General features: G+C 45.1%; 1 protein-coding gene across 2 annotated transcripts in view; it reads right to left on the reverse strand.

The window, feature by feature from the left end:
* The window catches only part of CRMP1 (collapsin response mediator protein 1), a gene marked incomplete at both ends in the record, with an annotated part of 41618 nt that extends 20460 nt beyond the window's left edge, over positions 1–21158 (reverse strand). Inside the window, 4 exons of one of the 2 annotated variants that reach the window (XM_079534451.1) lie at positions 2338–2502; positions 3932–4116; positions 8742–8830; positions 20787–21158. In XM_079534451.1, the coding sequence (XP_079390577.1) occupies positions 2338–2502; positions 3932–4116; positions 8742–8830; positions 20787–21158 (811 nt within the window). Of the gene's footprint in view, positions 1–2337; positions 2503–3931; positions 4117–8741; positions 8831–19142; positions 19182–20786 lie in introns of those variants that run through there. The other variant, XM_079534452.1, reaches the window with a different exon arrangement.
* Positions 21159–21371: the final 213 nt, after the last annotated feature.

The raw sequence follows: 21371 nt of genomic DNA on the forward strand, positions 1-21371 counted from the left end.
GGGTCTGGTGCCTCAATCACCTCACAGGCAATACGTGGCTTTTCAAAAGACCTGGTCCATTGCATATTTTAATTCACGTTTAACATTTGTTACATGCTATAACCTTTTTCAAATCAGGGGTAAGTTCTCATTCTTGTACCAGGGTACTCAACAGAATCCTTTCCAAATTTCTAACAATTTTTTTAACAAAGTACAATAGTTAAAGGAATCATCAAGGCCTCTATCAACACAGTTCAGGCTGTTGTGCCTTTATATACACTGAAGAATCACAATCACAAACTAGTTGTTAAAAAGCTAAAAGCTCTGTAATTGACATTTGGTTCTACAAAATCTCCAGGCCCATCAAAATCCTATGTCTCTCTAAATTAGCTTTGTGTTGATTTAAAACTGATTAATTATTCAATTACACCTCATGACAAAGTACAGCAGCAGCAGCTCTCTGAGCTCCCATTACTCATACCAATATTTTAGTAGGCACAAACAGAAATATGATTAACAGAGGCCTGCTCCTTGCCTAACTCTCCTACCAAACAATCAGCTGAGGTTAAATTCAATCCAGATTCTCAGATGATGAAAACCAGTGTCACTCCATTCAAATCAAGTCTATTTGCACCAGCTGGCTCAGATGTTTCCAATTATCAGCAGATATTACCCATTAATTTGAAAGTCCTTGCCACACTGAATTATTTCCTATTCTGCTTGTGCTTTCATATTCATCCATAACTTGTGTCTCCCCACACACAAAAGTAATTCTTATTGACTGAGACACTGCAGCATTCAGAAGAACAAAAGTGACCTCTTAGTGCTGCTGCAACCAAAGATGCCACCAAGGGTCAGAAATGGATGAATAGCTCCCTGCCTTCCCTGAAGAGTGAAAACTCACATTTCTATAGCTGGAGAAAACTGTTAACCCAACTGAGTACTGGGCTTTCAATGTAAGCCCCTGGCACGTTTGGAAGTGCTGAGCCACGTGTGACTCAGAAGCTCTGGAAAATAACATCTAACCTTTGAAACAAAGCACAGCACTCTTGTCTGATATTCAGCTAACGCACTTCACTGTGTCCATGTTAGCACTGATAACAGAGGAACAGCACCATCACTATTACCAGACATCATCACCTTGTAAAAAAATATCCAACTGAAGACCAGCAGCAGTTTGTCTAAATTATGTGCCATCTTGCTAACTGAAATGTTCTGGGTTTTTTTTCCATTATACAGTAAGTGTGCTGCTAACATGCTGCAGTAGAAGATAAATTCCTCCACAGTAACTCAGTGAACAACTACTCACTGAAAATATGGGATTTTGCTTCATGTTTCTACTTTGATAGTATATTGTGACCTAAAGAGAATTTTTCAAATCTAAGTCATCACTAACACTATACCTCTTAAAGAATGATGCATTAATGTACTACTTAAGACTTTCCAAGAAAAGAGTCATTCTGATTTTCATGGTATTTAGTACTGTTTCAGAAAATATTCCCACTAATAAATATAGGAAGAATATATCAAATGAAAAATACTTGAAAAAATATGTTTCTGGGCAGAAAACCCAGGCTGTCAGAAAGGAACTAGACCACAATTTGTTTTCTGAAGGCATGCAGGTATGCGGTGCTACCAAGATGCCCTGCCATATATGCCTCTCTTATGCTGAAGCAACAGGTGTGGAAGAGGATTTATTAGACATTTTATCTGTCCTATTCCTGAATGGTAGCTGGAGGTCAGGTAGGGTAACCTACAGTATGTCACATGATAGCAGACTTGTTAATTGAACTGAATCAAGCCTCTGAGTTCTTAAACAGACTCCTAAATAACTGACCTAGTTTTTCAGAGTCCTGATACAAAACATCTTCTAGTAACTTTAGGGAGAGCCACAGTAACTTTAGGGAGAGCCACAGGAGACCAAGAACTTGTGAAAATCAGGGCACTTTTCCATTATTAGGTACCTAACTTTAGGCTCTCTTTTCTCTAATAACTTGAGCCTATTTAAAAAATATAGGCATTTTCTATAATAATTTTCTGACAAGCAAATTATCTTAAGAAACTGCTGAGAAACTTGCAACAGCCTGTGATGAGACTTTCTCAGATACATGATGAGATGGCCCTTCATATTTGGGCTTAATTTGAGGTGGTCAAATGGGCTCTAATGCACAAGCCTTGAAGTCCACTTACAAAGCAGCAAGAAAATACAAAAGTTCAAAGTAATGTACAACTTTGGGAAGCATACCCAGCACCTGTGCATTTCTTTTCTGCATCATGTATTCTTTAAACTACTACCAAATCTGACCTCCATACGACATTTAAAAAACACAAAAATGGTGCTTATTTTCACTCACTAACCTTTGTCTTGCACCAGTACTTCCAGCTCTTCTCGAATCCCATCATACCAGCTAGTGATGTCCACGTGGAGAGAGTAATCGCAACAAGATTTGGTGTCAGCTGCCTCGTGCCACTTCTCAAAGGATGTCAGTAAACTTGATCCAGGCTCTGGAAGCACGTGGTCAACTGAAAAAGAGAATTAGTGTCTCTTACTCAGACTACACACTATTTGGATTTCCTGTCCTTGTAATTAGCCTTCTCCCATCTCAGCCAAAACAGAAGCCTTCAGGGAAGTTTCTGTGCCCTGAAGTAACTTCAGGATGTTAGCCAGATCCTGCTGTCTCAGGCACAACAGGCTTTGTGGACAGTGTATGCTAAAGGTGAGTCCAGCAAGTTGCCTGGTACAGCAACAACAGCTGCGCAGCAAGAGACCTGAATATCTCATGGTTTAGGAGATATTTAACTTTCCATTAACTGTTTTCTAAGAGAAGATCTATTTATTATCTCATGCATCCATTTCTATGTATTTCAAGTATTATTATTAACCAGTGCCTCCTAGCCTCTGAATTGGCTCACTCTGCCTTACTAATATATCAGTGAAGATGCTGATTGCTTTCTCAACTGCCAGAATTGGGAATATGGCCAAATGTTTGAACAGAGAGGCTGCAGAGCACAAACACTTGGCCATACCACATGGCAGACTGTGCGTGCTGGAATTACACATCTTGGCTGTCTTAAGGTTTTCAGCATGTGATAATGCCACCAAGTCATACAACATAACTTACGCAAGTACCGTTATCATTTTGCTAACCTACATCACATGTCATTATGGAAACAAAGTAAGATGGGCTTATTGATGGCATATGCAAACAAAATGCTTTACAGGAAGCTTCAACTGAAGAACATACATTGAAAAAATTTCTAACAAAAGTAATGAACAGCAGCATACTTCTTGCTTGTTGCCAGACATTTTTTCAGCTTATTTGTTCTTGATATTTGCTTCTGAACATAGATAATAGGCAACACTGCTCAGCAAATGTAGCCACATCCCAACTCAGGGAGCCATTGGGCAGCTCTACACTGCTTGTAGGAGAGAGATGAAGATGAATCTTGTCCTGCCCTATAGTACACAGTGTAACAACTAGTAACACTTCTCCCATCCACCAAGGCTTCCAGGACACCTCTACTGAGAACTTCCTCCATTCTTCACACCAAACCCAAGTTCATAAATAAGCATCTTGTTATTCCAAAGTCTCTGAAATGCCACTAAGTAGGACCAACAGATCTTTGCCAGATGGTCTGTGTCATATAATTATAGCAGTAACTACACTGCTTTTTAAGAATCCCAAAAGTAAGTATACTACTCCTCATGCTTGTCAAAGGGAAATCCAAGAAGTAACTCCTGTGCTGCTGTTTTTTTCTGAGGGTAGGTTCACTTTCAGGCAAACCCTGGTATCTCCAAAACAGCATCCAGAAATTTGAGTATTAATCAGAGAAGATGTCAGAATATCACAGATTACAGTATCACAGATACAGAGCCTCCTGTAGCTGTCTCCACCTACAAATGCCTGGGCTTTGACTTGGGATGGGAAGAGGTGATTCTGCCAATACTCACTGATCATGGTGGTGCCTCCTGCTACTGCTGCTTTTGTGCCTTGATAGAAGTCATCAACAGTAGTCATTCCTTGGTAGGGCTTTTGTAGGTAAGTGTTGACATCTATTCCCCCAGGGATAACCATGCGCCCATTAGCCTCTATGGTCTTGACTCCTCCAGGAACAATCAGATTCTCTCCTATTTGCCTATGCAGCAAGGAAAGGCAATATTACTTTACTTAAACAGTAAAGCGAAGAACTTATCTGGCGTGCACAGGGAAGAGAAAACTAGGGACCATACCAAAGGCAGAAAGAACTGAGACCTAAAAGGGACAAACACAACCACCTGCTCTGGCTGTTCTGCACAGCACTGGCAGAACAAAGCATCCACGAGTTTGTCAGCTGGGCCACATGCTCTAATTGCTTTGCATTGCTCTTGTGGCCAATAAAAAAGTCATAATGTGCCAAAGTTAAAAACTTCTTTTTTTAATATGACTGAAAATGAGACTTAAGCATCCTATCTTTAAACAATTACAAATATCTAGAGTTAACATTCTCTTAGGAGTTCCAGTATTTTAAATTAATTTCTATCAGAACACAGAAAAACATAGATCAAGTATGAGAGAATTGCAAATAAATGGCAAAGGCAAAATGGACAGCAGAAAGGAGCTAAAATTACTTTGTAATCAAGCAGTGTGAATTTATCCTTAAAAGGAAATATAAATATGCTAAGATATAGAAATACATACTTGAGACTCAAACAAATCTAGCCTGCCATGTCACATAATCTTCATCCCCCTCCTGCAGTTAAAGCTTAGTGGCACATTCCACACAACTGAGTAGAAACAATTTCAAATGCTCTTGCTATCTTTCCCCTTGCAGATCTTCAAAACAGGATTGTTTTCACTACTAAAAATATTAATCTGTCCCCCATGCTGATATCAAGTGAACTCCAGATACCTACAATCAAAATACTTTGAGTGTTCACAGACATAACTGAGTAAACCGACCTTTAGATTTTAAAGCCACATCACATTTTTATAGTCTGTTTTGTGCTGTCAAAGAGGAAAAGTGTGGGAGCTGTGTCTCTGCGCTGCTACCCCTTCATCGGTCTGGGCTTAGAGACAATCATAACGCACTTTAAGTTCATTTAGTTGATCTCATATGTCTGATACACAGTCAGTCCCTGCCTTAATTTCCTTTTGTCTGGGATAAAATAACACTAACCCACAGCTAAACAAACACCCCAGACATCTGAGCTGCTGCATCTGTTTCTCCCATATTAAAATGCAACTCCCACTTATGGAGCAAAACACAGTGTCCGATTAACAGCCAATCACAACAAGTTAGAACAGAAGATGAATAAAACCATTAATTAAAATCAGTGAAAAAACAAGGGTAATTATTCAAACTGGAATTTGGCCAAACCACCGGAGTTAATAAATAGCCCCAAGAGGTCAAGAATTTGCTTCATACCCTATGCAAAAATGCCACCTCCAGCAGATTGGTTCTCCCAGCACGGTGGGGTTTTGCTGCAGGGAAGCACAGCCATTCCGTGAGCAAACACCCCTGAGCAGCCCGAGCTGCAGCCTCACCCCAGTGCTGAACAAATCCAAAAGTGCTTAGCTTGTGAGACTTGATAATATCACAGCTTGAAGACACACAGCTCTGTATCTGATGTCTAATATTCATTAACACATATGGCACTGGGAGCATGTCATAACCTGTTTACAGTGGTGGGGAATGCTAATGGTGCCATGACAAACATGGAAGTGATATGCAAAAGCAACCCAGCACATCAAATGGCACAAACACGGTGCAAGAAGATTCTCTGCTGTTAAAATTTGAATTGCAAAGGCATACCATACGGCACTCCAGCCCACAAGCAGATTGTGAGCATAGAGAAAGTTAGGTAGACCCATGGATAATAATGTGCTGCACTGATTTCTGTTAGTTGAATCCATTCCCAAAATTTTAACTGCTACCACACCACATAATATTGCTAAAGAAAACCTGTCCAAAAAATATAAAAGCAATTCACTTTCATGCTCTTCCACAATCAGTATCTACCAGTTCCCTATTTAAGAAGACACACATCCAAACGAAGTAAAAGAGTGCTAAGTGATTACTGAAGTTTTTTGATGACTCATTGCTTAATACTCAACAACAGCTTATTTGGCAGTCACTGGTGTCATCCATGCTGAAGTGATACAGGACCAAATGGTCTTTGTGGATGACGCTGTTCTACTACCTGTCAGGATCCTGCCCCATCTCTTGCCTGGCATAAAGATTAAGGCTGCTGAGAGAAGGCATTCAAGGTTATTTTTACTCTTACTGATTCAAACATAAAGAGATAATGTGATGAGATTCCTGAATTTCTCACTTGTTAATGTATGCTAATAAGAACGGGCTTCAGTTACCTGTGAGAGAAAAAATACAGTGGCATAGGTAACTATCCTAGGCACAATATAAATGATTGAGCCACTTTTCTGATGCACCAGCAACTCAGCAAACTAGAAAAATTGGTCTATGGGAAGTTGATGCATTCTACAGTTCTAAATTGAGCAAGCTGGCACATCCTGTCATATGCAAGCTGATTAGAGGAATAAAAGCTGTATCACATCAGACTTTGACTCTTTGTAAGCTTAACTTGAGAAAGCTGGAAAACTCCCTCAGCACTCAATTAAGTTATATCAGTCACTAACAACCAAATATCTTTTAGACATCTCAGGCTCCCTCTACCTTGGCTTGTTGCTCGCCCAGCTCCAGTCCCCTGTCACCCATCCTGCACACTTGTTGGTTCCCTACACCAGGAGTGAACCCACACCTTCCATTGGCAGGGCTGGAGTGGAGGACAGCAAGCAGCAGACATTGTGACCTACTGCTTGGCACCAAGACCAGGGTTCGTTTCTTCACATGGATAACAAAGACAGGAAAGATGCAGGCAAAATGTATTATTTATGTACTGATAGCAATTTAAATTACTGAATATCTTACTTACTATTTAGATACCAAAGAGCAGCTTCTCAAATCCCATTTCATCACGCACAGCTTGAGTTTCAGCTGGAAAAAAATCTCATGCTTCCTTGTACATAGTGAGCCAGTTTGAGCCCAGATAGGTAGGAAAAAGCCTTTACCATCTTCCAAACTATAGATAATCTTCAAATGTATTCAATGTGTTCGCTACATGTGCATTCCTCTCTGCAGAACAATCTGCAGATATCTGCAGTAGGTCTTAGTGGACCCTACTTCATTTCATTAATCTGCAAGAGAAACTCAACCTCTATTTTCTAATCAGTTTCCACTGCAGAACAGGAAAATGATCCCTGATCTTCATATCCTGGCAAAGCCATCACTATTGCCTATTCTAGGTAGAGTCCATTCCATTTTGTGGAAAGAATTCTGTATTATCAGCTGGATCTACAGCTGAAGAGTTAGAGTATCAATTAAAATGTGGCTGACTGAGGTTCAAGATTCACCTCCAAAGGACCCTGAGCAACACTTAACAACTATGTTAAATACCTAGACACAGGGGGCAGTTTCAGCTGGAGAAAATAAAGGTCAAACCCAGAAAACACAGCACTTTCCAAACTGCAGAATTTACCATCAGAACACAGATAGGAACCAAGCCCAACTCACACCAGGCTGCACTTACATATTAACTACCGAGTTTTTCAGAGCACAGAAAAATCTCAAGTCGTATAAACTCAGAACACCAGTTACAACTCAGGTTGTTCAACAGCAAGCTCCCCTCCTTTGACAAAGATGAAGGCATTTTAAAATTCAAGAGATCAAAAATAAGTTTAGTTTTTTTCAGTTGCAATAACCTACGTCATGAATAATGTATATAGGCATAGATATATAAAGAAGCAGACTTTTAATCTGATGATATCTTGTTAAGAAAAGGAAATCTGAAAACAAGGATGCAATTAATTATTTACCATATAACTGTAATTATGTTTCTGTGCATTAAACTGGGGCCTCTGGAGACCAAATTTGTTAGATTATGAAAGAAAATGTTTAGTAGTTGAGAAAAAATTGTGATATCCTGATTTACATTATAGTGCTTACACACACACATAATTCATCAAAACTACAAACTCTCATCACCACGGTCTAAGTATGACCAGTAGAGTTACATTACATCTCTGTTATTCCTTACTGAACTTTCAGTAATGTGTATTTTTTATTCATCTAAGGAATACCTTCCCAGTTCCCGTGGTATATAGTCAGTAAATCAGTAGGATTTTCTAATGGCATGAAACTAAAGACCTTGCTTTCTAAGCAAGAAAATTTGAGCAAGGGACATTTGAGCAATATATAACACCACTGTACAAACAGAACACACAACAGAATCATAGAATCATAGAATTGCTCAGGGTGGAAAATACCTTAAGTCCAACCCCCCCCACCTTAGATTTGTGTAACAGGTCAAGGATGTATTTCTGTGTTACACGATCCTGTACAGCATGGCTGCATTTGCATTTGGGGTGAAGGTGAAGTTGTAATAATCCTCCAGCTATATATGGACTCAAAAAATACTCATCATATATTTTTTCTTCTTGCTTCAAGAGACTGTACCTGCCTGCCCTCGTTTGGCTATTTTGGCCAAAGCTAGAAATGAACTGTTCAAAGATCAAACATTTTCCCTTTACAGCTACAGAATTTTCCACCTATCTAATACCAGCAAAAGATTAAATGGCAGAATTTCATTATTTAGCGTTCCTCTACAGTGACTCCGTATCAGGAGTAACCAAGATGTTAGTTGCAAGAAATCACATTAGGCTATGCTAACAGGCATGCAAAAAAAGTTCAATATTTAAAAAACCAACTTTATAAGTCCATCTTCCAGGTATAGGTCCGCATAGAAGGAGTGGTCATCATTGATAATTCTTCCACCTTTAATAAGTAGTCGGTCACTCTGGGAGGGAAGAAGAGGAAGAAATGTGGTTTTGTTCAAGTAAATAAACATAACAACATAGTGATTATATCAAATAGGCTTATAGTATATGCAAAGTCATTAACATCAAAGCACTCACCCTATATACAGATCTATGCCACAGACTCGGGTGAGTACATAGATGGTAGAATAGAAAACCATAGTTTCACTGAGTGCTTATTACTGCTTTTTGGGATATCACAGTGGTCCCATCCTTAAAGCACACACAGGAGTCAGTATACCACAGTATATTCAGAAGAAGCAGAGTTTTAATTCCCCTTCTGAAGGAGTCATGCTGGAAACACCAGCACCCTACTCAGAAACTGGAGAAGTTTGCAACTTCAGTGCATAATGCTTTTGAAAGACTTCCGCCAAGTGACTGTGAATGCTGAAAAACTCTGAAGCAGCGAGAACCTTCTCACCCCATTCATATATTTAAACAGGCCATTTATTATAAATTATTTCCTTGGCTCACCGAACAATAACTCAGAATCTATATTTTGTCCATGCTTCATGCTCCTCACTCCTGACTCAGTTCTTGGCTTAATTACAGGATGACTCACACACATAAACCATGCATGTCTCAAGTTCCCAGTTCAGAAAACAACTGAACAATTCAATATGCTTTCTCATCTATGAAACTAAGACAACAACTGAGAGCTCCTAAAAATTTACAGATAAAAAATGCTCAGCCAGAACTAGGGGTGTAACAATAACCTTTCTTCAAAGTGACTTCTCTGATATAGGCCCAATGTTGAACACTGAGCTTGTATTCAAAATTTTGCAGGTCTGAAAGCTATGTAGCCCTCCCTATGAATCTAGAGAAGCATGAAGGGAGAACTACCTATCATTTATAAAGACATTTTAAATACAGTGCATGACCACAGGAGATGTACACAGAGAATGTGAGTCTCTTCTCAGGCAGGGGGAGGTCAAGGCCCAGATCCGCATTGCAGTACATCCCTGGGACCTGCCTTGGGTGTTGGAATCCTTGCCTTAAAAGATGCAGACAAATGCAAGTTCTCACTCTGGAACTTGCCAGACTGGGCTCCAAGTTCTCTTCCCAGTCTCTCTGCTGTCACTCATAATTACAGTGCTTACAAATCAGCAGCCTGAAAAGTCATAAATTATTTTGCCATGTGCTGGCAGTAGTACCTCTTCACCATGATGATTTATACACTGTCCACTGACCCATGGAGAACTGCCTTCCTACACGTTAACACTGTCTTAGCACAAAGAGGCAAGAGCTCATTGATATGGACAGGGAATTCTACTGGAAACACTGCATGTACAACTGCTAATGAGTCAAAAATCTGCACGCTCATAGAGATGTTCTATACTTTTTCCTTTCAAAACAGAAAAAGATGCATAATAAATAGGAGTAAATGTAACAGGCGAGGAAAATAAGATAGACCTAAAGTAAAACAAAGTACAACTGCAGTAGAACAACTATAAACACAAAAAAAGGATTTTATACATTTTATACATTTTATATAAAAATATATGGGTCAAAAGGAGGCATCAGAAGAACTGAAAATAAAAGGATACAAACCCAGTCTCAAGAAAGCACTCAATTATGTGACTCATCCATTAAATGAAGACTCATTTATAGTTTATAAAGGATTATTGACTATTTAGATCTAAATCACTCCTTCTTCAGCATTTCAGAGGGTCTAAGAAACTGCCCAAGAAAGAGAACCACACTTCACAGAGCCTTTCAATGTTAAAATTCCTGACACCATTCTGCCCAAAAGAAAAAACAAACCCTCCAACGCTGCTGCAAAAGGAAGCAGGTCTTGCACCTGAGCTGGGTGGTGGCTAATGTCCCCAGCCAGGAACAGGAAGCCAAGGGAGATGAGGTTGCCAAAACTCCACAGATTCTGATGCTTCCCATTGCTCCCCAGATCTCCCAAGCTACTGGGGACATGAGCTACCATGCAGATGTCCGTGGAGCCTTGCCCAGCTCTCATCAGGACCAACGGATGTGAAAATATTCCCAACATACATTTTGATCCGAGTGAATCAGCACGTCCTGATGAAAAGGGATTTGCTGGAATCTTTCCCAACTGCTCAAGTTGTAAGTGCATCCGTAGGAAGAGCTACAGATTGCTACAAGTCAGAAGGACAAGCCAATGATGATAGTGATGGGTTGATGGCTGGACTAGATGATGTTAGTGGCCTTTCCAACCTTAATGATTCTATGAAAGGTACTCTGACACAGAGGGTGCTGACAGGCACCAAAATCTCAAGTCAGACCTTGCAATTTTCTTTACACAGTGCCAAATGCCCCAGAAAACTTGTGATCAAAGTCCTCTTCTCCCTGACAGCACTGCAGGCCAGAGGAAAGCTGCACCATGGGGAAAGAAGGGTGGGAAGAGTGCCCCAAACGCAGGCCTCCACCACCTAGTGCTGGGCCACGTTCCCCACTCCCAGCCGTAAATCCCCTCCGGCAGGACGTTTTGTTTGCCCAGTTCTCAGATGTGCCCCCAGCCACGGGCTGACCTCCGGGTGCTCTCACAATGCAAACAACAGCGTGCTCATTGCTCAGCCCAGCAACCACAGTACAAGCCTTTATGGGCCTGACAGCAGGAACGCTGTGCAGCAAGAGGGGGAATTACAATGAACACTGAAATGGAGCGATTCACTGGGTGCCAAGCTTCAAGACAAAAATCCCTGCTCTCAGTGACATGGGAGGGGAGGGAAGCACCACTGTGAATGCATACAATTGCTCAGCATTTATAGAGGCATTGAGCTGAGGTGTTTCTCCTCCACCTATTGCTGCAGCAAAGCTGTTTGCTTCTGGGTTTGTGGCTGGGTGAAACAGCTGCAGCAGGGCCATGTGCATCCTTGCAGCTCCATTTTGCAAATGCTCCAGCTGCTTGCAGCTCGGCTCCTCTCACTCACAGCACTCCGCCTTCAAACCCCATGCACTGCTTTATTGCTGACATTTCACTGATCGCAGGCTGGCTTCTCCTGCTTCATCTGGCAGCAAAGCCACTGAGCTCAGTCTGTCACATGACAGCAGTTTTCACGGCAGCAGAAGGAGATGCCACAGCCTCAGCATCGCTTGCTGTGGGAGGAGGAGCCCAGACACCAGGCTTTTGCTGTGTTACAGCTATTGTCTGCACTACAGCACGAGCAACACGAAACATCTGTGGGCTGGTGACAGTTTGTACAAATCGCCTGGTTTGATGTTTGGGTTTTTTAAAATCAGCTTGGCTCAGTTCTTTCTGAAGTATGTTCATATTTTCAAGTGTTCCCCATGATAAGGGGCCAGCAGAGCCAAGCAGGGGTGTGAACCAACATGCAGTGACCCACACAATGTGTATGAAGCTACTGGGGGGCCTGAATTCTGCATCACTGCCCTGCACAACTGCCGGGGAAGTCAAATCCCTTGGGTTAGTAAATCATTTACCACTATCTTCAGATCAAAATGATCCAAATGTTAGATTTGAAAGAACAACTGCAAAGAAATTTAAACTATCCCTTTTTTCATTTACCTACTGCGCTCAGAGCTACACATATTTAAAATTAACTACATAAAACAAAATTCAAATACATTTTTTACATCCTCAGTCTTCTAGAACATCTGAAAATCGCAGCAACAGAAGGAATAAAACTGGCATGAAATGATATAAAAAATAAATATTATTTGATCCTAATGCAGCATGCCATAGCACAATGCAGCAAGCTGTAGAAAACACACCTCTCTGCAGTACCAATACGCACTGTACTGCGCTTGCATGCACCTCTCAGAGAAAACCACACCTACAGTACAAGATGGAGGTTGGGGAAGGAAAAAGCAAGAAAGAATCTGACATTATGTATTCTAACTACACAAAAAGAGTCGAAGAGAGTTCAGGAGTAGTGTTTTAATCAAATACCAGCATCTGTCCAGACTGCAATCCTGATATATTCTATTCTATTTTTGTTTTTCTTTCAAGAATAGAATGTCTATCTATTACACAACCAACTCTAAATCAAGAAATAATGTCTTTTTAATCATTTACAGTTTGCTCTACAATTTAACTACAATGAAATTCCCGTGATGTACTCAGCAAATAGTTCTGAGTACTGCTTTGTGCTTAGATTTAGAGTTTCACGATTGCTGCACTGCAGCTATTGCCAACTGCAAAGGTTTTGCAACACTTTTAGCCCCAGTATTTCCAGGCCTAAAGGAGAAGAAAACACTCTGCAGTGATTTCATCCTTCGCACAACTCCAAGGACTTACTAGAATATACCACTGTCCTCAGATCTCCACAGCAACAAAGGGTGTATTCTCTAAAATTCGGAATAGTGAAGGGCCCTGAAGATGACAAATGATTTTATGCTAAACAGCAGTTAAAGAACAATTCTGAATTCACCTGTATTTTCAGTTCTCTGCCCATAAGTATGTGGTTTAAAAGACAGACAACATAACATAACAGACATAAGAAGGCAGTGGGCTATGTTATCTCACACACAACCAGGGCATTCATCTTTACTTTTCAGCATTTGAAAGATAGAATCCATTATTACTAAGTCTTTAAAAGGACCACTGGGAGCAAAAAAAAAAAAAAAGACACAGCATCCCTATTTTAAAGTTCAAAAGCCAGGATGATGCTTGTGTTCTCCTTGGCTATGAATATTTGTAAGGGAGCAGTACCCTAAAAGCAAAACTCTCACTGGCAGACCATGGAGGGAGAGCCCTTCCGTGCTTCTGTGCATTTCTTATTTTCCATAGTAAATGAGAGATTTACATTATATTTCCTTTTTAGATATCCTTGGTTGCCTACCTATGTTCAGAGCCAGTTAGACTGGGAAACCACTGCAATACAATATGGTTCAGTTACCTTGGGTTTTGCAAATACTTACAAATAAGGAACATTTTTAACTTAATGCCAAAGGAAGAAAGATATCCTTCCCACAAGGAATGATTGCTTAAAATCCCTTCATAAGGATCAAAGCTCTATAAATGGGATTTCATGAGTGCTTTCTGCTTATAGAATATGTGCTTTTAATCAGTACGATTCCACCCTTTCTTTTGAATTTTATGTGTAGGTTGCACTCCATAGGCAGTAACTTTTAGCTGTAGTGATCCCTGAATTTACTTGGGGAATCACTTGTAAATATCATACCCTTAAGGTATCACATCTGCTACGTTACTAAAGGAGAATCCTGCTTTTAAGGCCCTTTTCTTAACAAATGTACTCCAGTATATGGAAATTCATTTAGAAAGGATTATGGTGATTGTAGTAATGTTGTATCTTGGTCTGTAGCCAACGTACTCATTCATCTTTATTCATTTAAAAGATCTGATGTTCCTTTGTTTCCCCTTTGGAGACCTTGCTTTTTATTCATCTAGCAATTCTCATCCTTAATCACTCAGTCTAAAAGGGCTACTCCTACAGCTACAAACTCCACAGGGATTTCTTCACTGTAAATGTCATCTTCGCTTTGCTTTTGGAGCAGAAGCACAACAACATCTCACTGATGGCAATGTTCATTGGCATCAGCAGGAGTTTCACCTAAATATGGGCTGCAGGGGTAAACTTATCACACTGTGTGTTGTAAAACCCAGCTCTCAGGTTACACACTGGTTACGTCAATTAGAGCTGATCTCAAAATCCCAGCAAGCCAGACATGGGCAAGGCTGAACTTGGGTATAAATAACAACAATTCAGCAGTTTCCTGCCGCGTGCCACTGAACTAAAGAGCGGCTTTATCTGTGTTTTAGTCAGAAACCTGCATCAGGTTACCTGGGCATATCAGCCTTGGCACCAGTTAGAGGCACTACAAGTAGCTGACAGCTGGCTGAGACCATAAGGAAGCCCTTCTCTGGCAGAGGATGTGGATGCAAGAGAGACAGGAGAATATATCTTGACTAGCTCAATGCAGTGGGTGCACATGCATGTTGTTTGCATGCAGATGTGTAAGTCATAGCAGGTCACAGTGCCTGCTGCTCCACCAACAGTCCTTCCACAGCTTCTTCTGAGCCTTGTGCAAGGTGGACTAGGATCACCATCTTTGTTGCGCCCTCACTACTACACTTAGGAGATCATAGTGCAGATTTTACTGCTAACAGTGGGGACATTTATAATTCAGCAGGAACATAAGCAAGAACTGGACATGTACTACAAGTTGAAATTTCATCTGATTATAAGCACAGTAAAAGACAAGGAAAAGTAATTCCAAAGCAAATCCATCCCAAGGTACAAGGCTGCCATCTCTACATGCATAAAGATTAGAAAACTACAAATTATTTTGCTGCTGAACTCCTTTATGCTGATTGTACAGAAAATGAGGCTTCTCCTTTCTACTGCACCAATAAACTTCTAATGGAAGAAGCAGAGAACAGGACCCTCATGTCAGGGAAGTGGCTCACTGCCAGTGGTGGCTCTCAGCAACTGTGACTTCCTCAACAACCATTTTCAACATTACTTGTCTTCCCAGACAGCAACTGTTCTCCTTCCAACACCCAAACCCCAGGGCAGTTCCAACACCGACAGCCCTGATGGGCACAGAGGATGCTGGCTGACAAACTGGCAGTGGCACTTCTAGGAACCACCACCCCAGCTCACATTTTCTATCCCTCTGCCAAAGATTTTAACCTCCAGAGAAGGAGATGGAAAGATAGGTCACCAAAAGACCTACTGTGAATGTAATTGAAGGCAGATGGAAGTGATTGAAGCAGATGGAAGTGACTGAAACAAGGGTTTACTCTTCTGGAGAAAAAAAAGGAAAGAACAAGACATCACAAAGTCGTAGAAATGGTGGTTTCAGATTGGTTTTTACCAGTGAGCAAAAGCATCCCTGGAGCTGCCAAATTCAAGCCCAGTACAACAGGCAACAAGAATTCACAAATGTTCATGGCAGACAGGCAAACTGAGAGTAGCCAAGCCTATTAAAAAGCTACTGATAGAAAATAGATGTATATAATATTACAGAGTAAGAGAGGATCAGAGAGAAATCCCACACCCAGGTGATTTAAAGCAGTACAAAAAAAAGTGCTGCCCAAATCAGTCTAAATCTTGCACCAATAACAGGATAACAATGTGGGAAATGTTCCCAATGCCCAGCACTCAGCAGCTTTTCAAACCCTTTTGGCAAGTCACACATCCATCTGTATCTCCACGTAGAAGTGGGTGGGAAAAAAAGGGGAGATGTGGAACAGACCCACATCCAGACCAGGGCTTAAGACTCAAAATATTCTGCTGTCTTCAACTGAATCCTACTTCCTTCTCATCTCTCTCCATGTCAATCAATCCAAATGAGTACAACTAAAATTAATCTCTGTGCCCACTCCTCTGAATTTCTCCACCCTCTCTTCACTCTTCTGCATCTGCTACTTCTTCTCATCTCATACCAGTTCTTCTCTTTCCTTCCTAAGTGTGGTGAGATCCTTCCCTTGCAAAACCTCGCTTGTGAGCTGTCCCCCACATCATACAGTCCATCAGCTCAGGGCCAGCAGCTCCTTCCCCCATGGAAGTACCAACTCTCAGACCCCTCCCAGGAACGCTACTTCATCCCCAGGGGTTTCAGACACCCTTTGCTTCTCCCACGTGTTCCCATACACTGGCTACGTTGACTGCTCTTCTCCATTTGCTCCGTGGAGTTGCCTTCACACCTCCTCCTCACTGAGCTCATGCTGATTCTGTTTTAATGGTTGCAGTTGCTACTGGAACAAGTCCTGCTACAGACATCTTACAAGCCATATGCTTTTTTACTTAGAACGCTGAGTTCATCTGGGCTGAGAACTTGCTTGAAACACTAACAAAACACACAAGCCAAAATGATTTGCAATGGCTATTTCAGTGTCACAATCCCCATTGATTCCATGCAGCATCCTGCACAGGAGAACAATGGTGACGTTACAGCAAGAGGCAGGGGGATGCACCCTGGAAAATCTGCTCTGAGAGCACAACCCAAGCACAAAAGATTGCCACTTCATGCAGAAAAACACCTCAGCAATGGCTGTGCTGGATGACTGTGCTGCACGTAAGGACAAATGCACTCCTGCAAATGCATCCATAGTCACCACGCATTACAGATCCTTGTCCCCTCCTCATCCAACACTCCTCAGCCAGGGCAGCGAGACCCTCTAGAACTCAGCACCCTGCTGAGGGCATCACCAAAGCACTCACTAGTTCAGCATATCTCTATTTTACATCACTCCAGAACCTCTATGGGGCCTCAAAGACTGAGCTCCTCACAGCAGCTACAGTGTCTCCAGTCCAACAACTGCATCAGAGCATTGTATGGGATATAGAGGGAGAGCCCTGAACAGTGATGAAACCATCCCCTTCTTCCTCCTGCATGAAGATTTCCAGTGCTGCAGACTTGACCCTCAGCAAACTCCCAGAGTGGTCTTGCCAAATCCTGACTGCAGGGTGGGCATGGGGCTGGTGTGGGATGCTATGGGACGGCTCCCATCCCCATACAGATTTGCCACAGGAATTAAGCACAGTAACAAAAGACATTTTTTGCATGATTTCAATATTGCTGTTGTTGTTGCATAACTTTACAATGCTGTCACATTTCCTCAGAGCCCAGAAGGTTTGAACCTGCAGTGCATTTCCTCAGTGCAGGATGAGGAATATGGAATGGGGATATGCACAGTTAGAGCTGGTGGATGCTTCAGGGGCAGGAGGTGTGTGTGAGGTGTAACTGAGAGTGCTGATTTGCTTATGCTGGAGAGGAGATTGGCCTAGAAGTGCAAAAGATGGAAATAAATAAAGGCAGTTGAAGCCCAATACTTGCCAATTTCCCTGATGTTAATTTATGCTTTTGATTTGGTCATAAAACTCAACACTAGCATTAATGAATATTCATTTGTAGAAGCTTCCACACATCCCATTTCAAAGGGAAAGGGCTTTGGGCTTTCATTTTTCCCAGTACTCCCCTCACATAGAAAGAAATTTGAGGAAGTGAAGGAACAGTTCATTGGATGAACTGTTGATCCCACGCAAGCACTTGTAATTCCTCTGCAGTCTTCTACTCTGAACTGGAGAGCACCTCAAGCAGCCACAGGTGGGCACCTGCTGCACACCAGGGCTAAGCCCCACACAGAGCAGCCAGCACCCACCCAGCAGGCATGGGGGGCTCCCAGTGCAAGGGAAGCAGCAGTTGGGCAGCCAGCATGGGTCACACCTATTCTCAGAACTGAAGCACGAGGAGCTGTCCCCCATTGAGCCCACACAGCAGCCATGCTCTCATCCTGACTGGTGTCCATTGGTAGGGGAGAACTGCAGCTGTTACACCCATTGGTATCACTCAGCCCTGCTTTCAGAAAAGGGCTGTTCCCTTCGTGTCCAAATATTTGAGCTAAAGGATTTTTTTTCCAATTACAAGAGATAAAGGTGCTCAGGTGCTCACAGCCACATCACATTGGTTCAAGCGATGCCTTCAGAGTACATTTTGCCTTCTCCCAAAGCAAGAAGCCCTCCTGAAAGCCATCCCCCCCCCCAGTCCTGAACAGCAGCGTTGGCTCTGTAGCCACCACACCCACCCACAGCCCAATCCCCAGCTCCAGAAGCTCTCACTCAGCGCCCCAACCCCTTCTCCATCACCCCCACCCCGACTCCTGAGAGCAAAGCAGGGCCCAGCTCAGGGATAGACCCCACATCATCTCTGCATGGCCCCACTAGGGAGAGATCGCCTACAGAAGCCCCCTCCCCGCCAGCTCCGCCTCGCCTTTATAGGTCTATGGGGAACAATATACTGAATAAAGGACCCAGATCCTTTCTTTCTGCCGTGGAAAGAGCTCTTCCATTGTGGTCCCGCTGGATGCACATAGGAGGAGGATGGTGACGATTAACCCTTTGACTCCTGATCTCGACACGCCTGATGCATTCCCAGCGCGGAGGTGTGGGCGCTGGCATCATGGCGCTCTCATTTTCCACGCTCCCCCCTACCCCCCGCCCCTCCGCACCCCCGGCCCAGCCCGGCCCCCGCCCCTGCCCGCTGCCAGGGGCACGTCGTGCTGCAGCGTCCCCTCCCTCTTTTGTTCTGCCGAGCCCGGCGGCCCCCCGACCCCAAACCACCGCCGTCGGGCCCGAGCTATAAGGCGAGGTACGGGGAAAAAATAATAGCGAAATCGCCCGCCATCAAACCAGACGGATGCGGTATAGTAACGAAATCAAATGAATGAAACGAAAACGAACCCAGCGCAGAGCTGTGGAAGGAGGCAGTGGCCCCGCAGCCGGCAACCCCCGAGCCCCGCTCCCCGCCGCCCCCCGCGGACTCTGCGCGGCCGCTGAGCGCCGTTCCCTGCCCGCTAACAAAGGCGCTGGTACACCGCCGGGCTGCGCTTACCGTGATGTGGGGGATGCTCTTCTTGCCCTGGTACGACATGTCGGCTCCCGCCCGGAACGCGCCCCAAACAGCGAGAGAAAAATAACGGTGGGGATAACGGGAATAAGGATAATTCGGATGCTGGGGCGGGGCGGGGGGACCCGGCGGAGCTGTGTAATGGAGGCAAAGTTTCCTCGCCCGGAGGAAGGGGAGCGCCAGGCGGAGCCGGCACCTTTTTTTCCAGCTGCAATAAAACAGGGACGCGGCTCCCGGGGGGGTTGGCGGGCGCTGCCTCTCCCGGCGGCAGCAGCGCCCTCCCGGCTGCAGGTCGGAGCGGGATTCGCTCGGCTCAACCCAGGAAGCGGTTCCTTCCCTCCTGTCCCCCACCCCTACATCCCCCTTCCTCGGCCCCCCTTTCCCTGCCCATCAACCCAGCCACTCCCTCCCACACCGGCGCTGGCAAACACCGCCCACGGCCCCGGCCCCGCCGCCGCCCTATCGCGGGCTGCGGACACAGCGGGGCTCCCGTGCGTCGGGAGTGCGGGGTGGGATCCGGGGAGGGTGAAAGGCACCGCGGAGCTGCCTCCGAGTTAATCCCCGCCGTGCAAACGAGGGGAGGACACTGCGCACACGGCGCTGCGACACGCACACAGGCACGTGGCATCTCCCAGCCAGGTCGCTTCCCCTACGCATCCCCTCTCCAGATCATCCCTGCTCAGCGCTCTAGAGACTACACAGGGTCCGCTGTGCTGCCAGCTTATCCTCGCCCCCACAGCCTTAGAACTTTGGGGACCTGCCAGAGCAACACGCGATGTGCTCCGAGGCATCGCGGGTGTCCCAAGCGATGGGGGATGGTCAGAGTGCGCCCTCCCCGCTGCTCCGACACAGGGGTGCGGGTGGGGTGGGAAACACCGCAGTGCAGCTCTGCACAGACACCAAGGTCGCCGCAGTGCGCGGGGTGGGCGCGGAGCCGTGTCCCCTCCGGGCTGCCGAGCACCGGGTAGATCGGACCCCTATTCACGCGAGGAGCGGAGCTCCCAGCCCGGCCGCAGGCGGGTGGCCGTGAGCGGTGCCAAGCGGCGGTGCGGAGACACGGCTGAAGGCCGCGGTTCTTCCTAAAGGGAAATCAATGACAGCCCCGGAGCCGGCCTGGCTCTGCCTCCGGCTCAGTTGCTACGATCTGAATAGATGGAGGCGCAGCTCCCCGCCCTGGCCTCACTTTTTCCTTAAGTCTACAAAACGAACCCAGGTGGTGAGCCCTCTCCATCCTGCCCACAGCTGCCGCCCCCCTCGCCACCCCACCCGGGGCACAGTGAGGGCATCGGAGGCTCCGGAGGAAGCAATCCCACGCGTGGCGGGGCCAGGTCGCTCCGTCCCGGGCGAGGAGGGGGGAGGGAGGGGGGGCGACAGGGGCGACCTTGCGGCTCCGCCCCCGCCCGGCCGGCATTCTACCGGCACGAAGGAAAAAACTCATCGCCATCACTTACAAAGGAAAAACGATTTCTGTCGCGTCCCCCCGCAAAACACCCCCAGGAAGCTCACGAGTGAGACAGTACCCAGGCCGGGCGGGCCGTTCCCACAGCATCCCCGTGCCAGGATGGGAGGGCAGAGCCTCCTCGACCTCCCAAAAACATTCCATATCCCGTCCCCCGTGTCCCCGCTTACCTGCCCATTGTCGGGACCCTGCAGCAGCTCCTTCCCCAGCGGGAAGCGGATCTCCACGCCCGGAGTCTTGTCCTCCCGTTCCCCTGGGGAGCTGATGACGGAGCCCGACACCTCGCTGATGTCGCTGGCGGTCTCGCTGTAGTTGTCCCCCCCGTCCAGCATATCGTGCCGGCTGCCGCTCCGCGGGGTGCGCGATCCCTTCTTCCCCACGCTGTAGGCGTCGAAGTCGATGGTTTTGTTCTCGTAGGCCCCCTCCACCGAGGCGAACATCCCCCCGTATTTCTGCCGCGGTGTCTGCGCCGTGGTCCCCGGCCGGGCCAGATACACGGGCAGGTCGTCTTCTTTATTCCAGTTCCTCTTTCTCTCGGCCATTCTTGCCGCGCGGGTCTCTCCCTCGCTCGCTCTCTGCTACCCCACTTCTCTGCACCTTCTGCTACCGGGATAGGCTGCCCGTGACCATAAAAATGAATGGACGGCTGCGGCGGCGCGGGGTTGGCTGCCGGGATGCTGCCCTTAGGGAGATGCAGGCGGCGGGCTCCCCTCCGCCATCCGCCCCCAGCAGAAAAAGAAAAAAAAAAAAAAGAT

The sequence above is a fragment of the Tetrao urogallus genome (assembly GCF_951394365.1).
Source record: "Tetrao urogallus genome assembly, chromosome: 4".
Lineage (NCBI taxonomy): Eukaryota > Metazoa > Chordata > Aves > Galliformes > Phasianidae > Tetrao > Tetrao urogallus.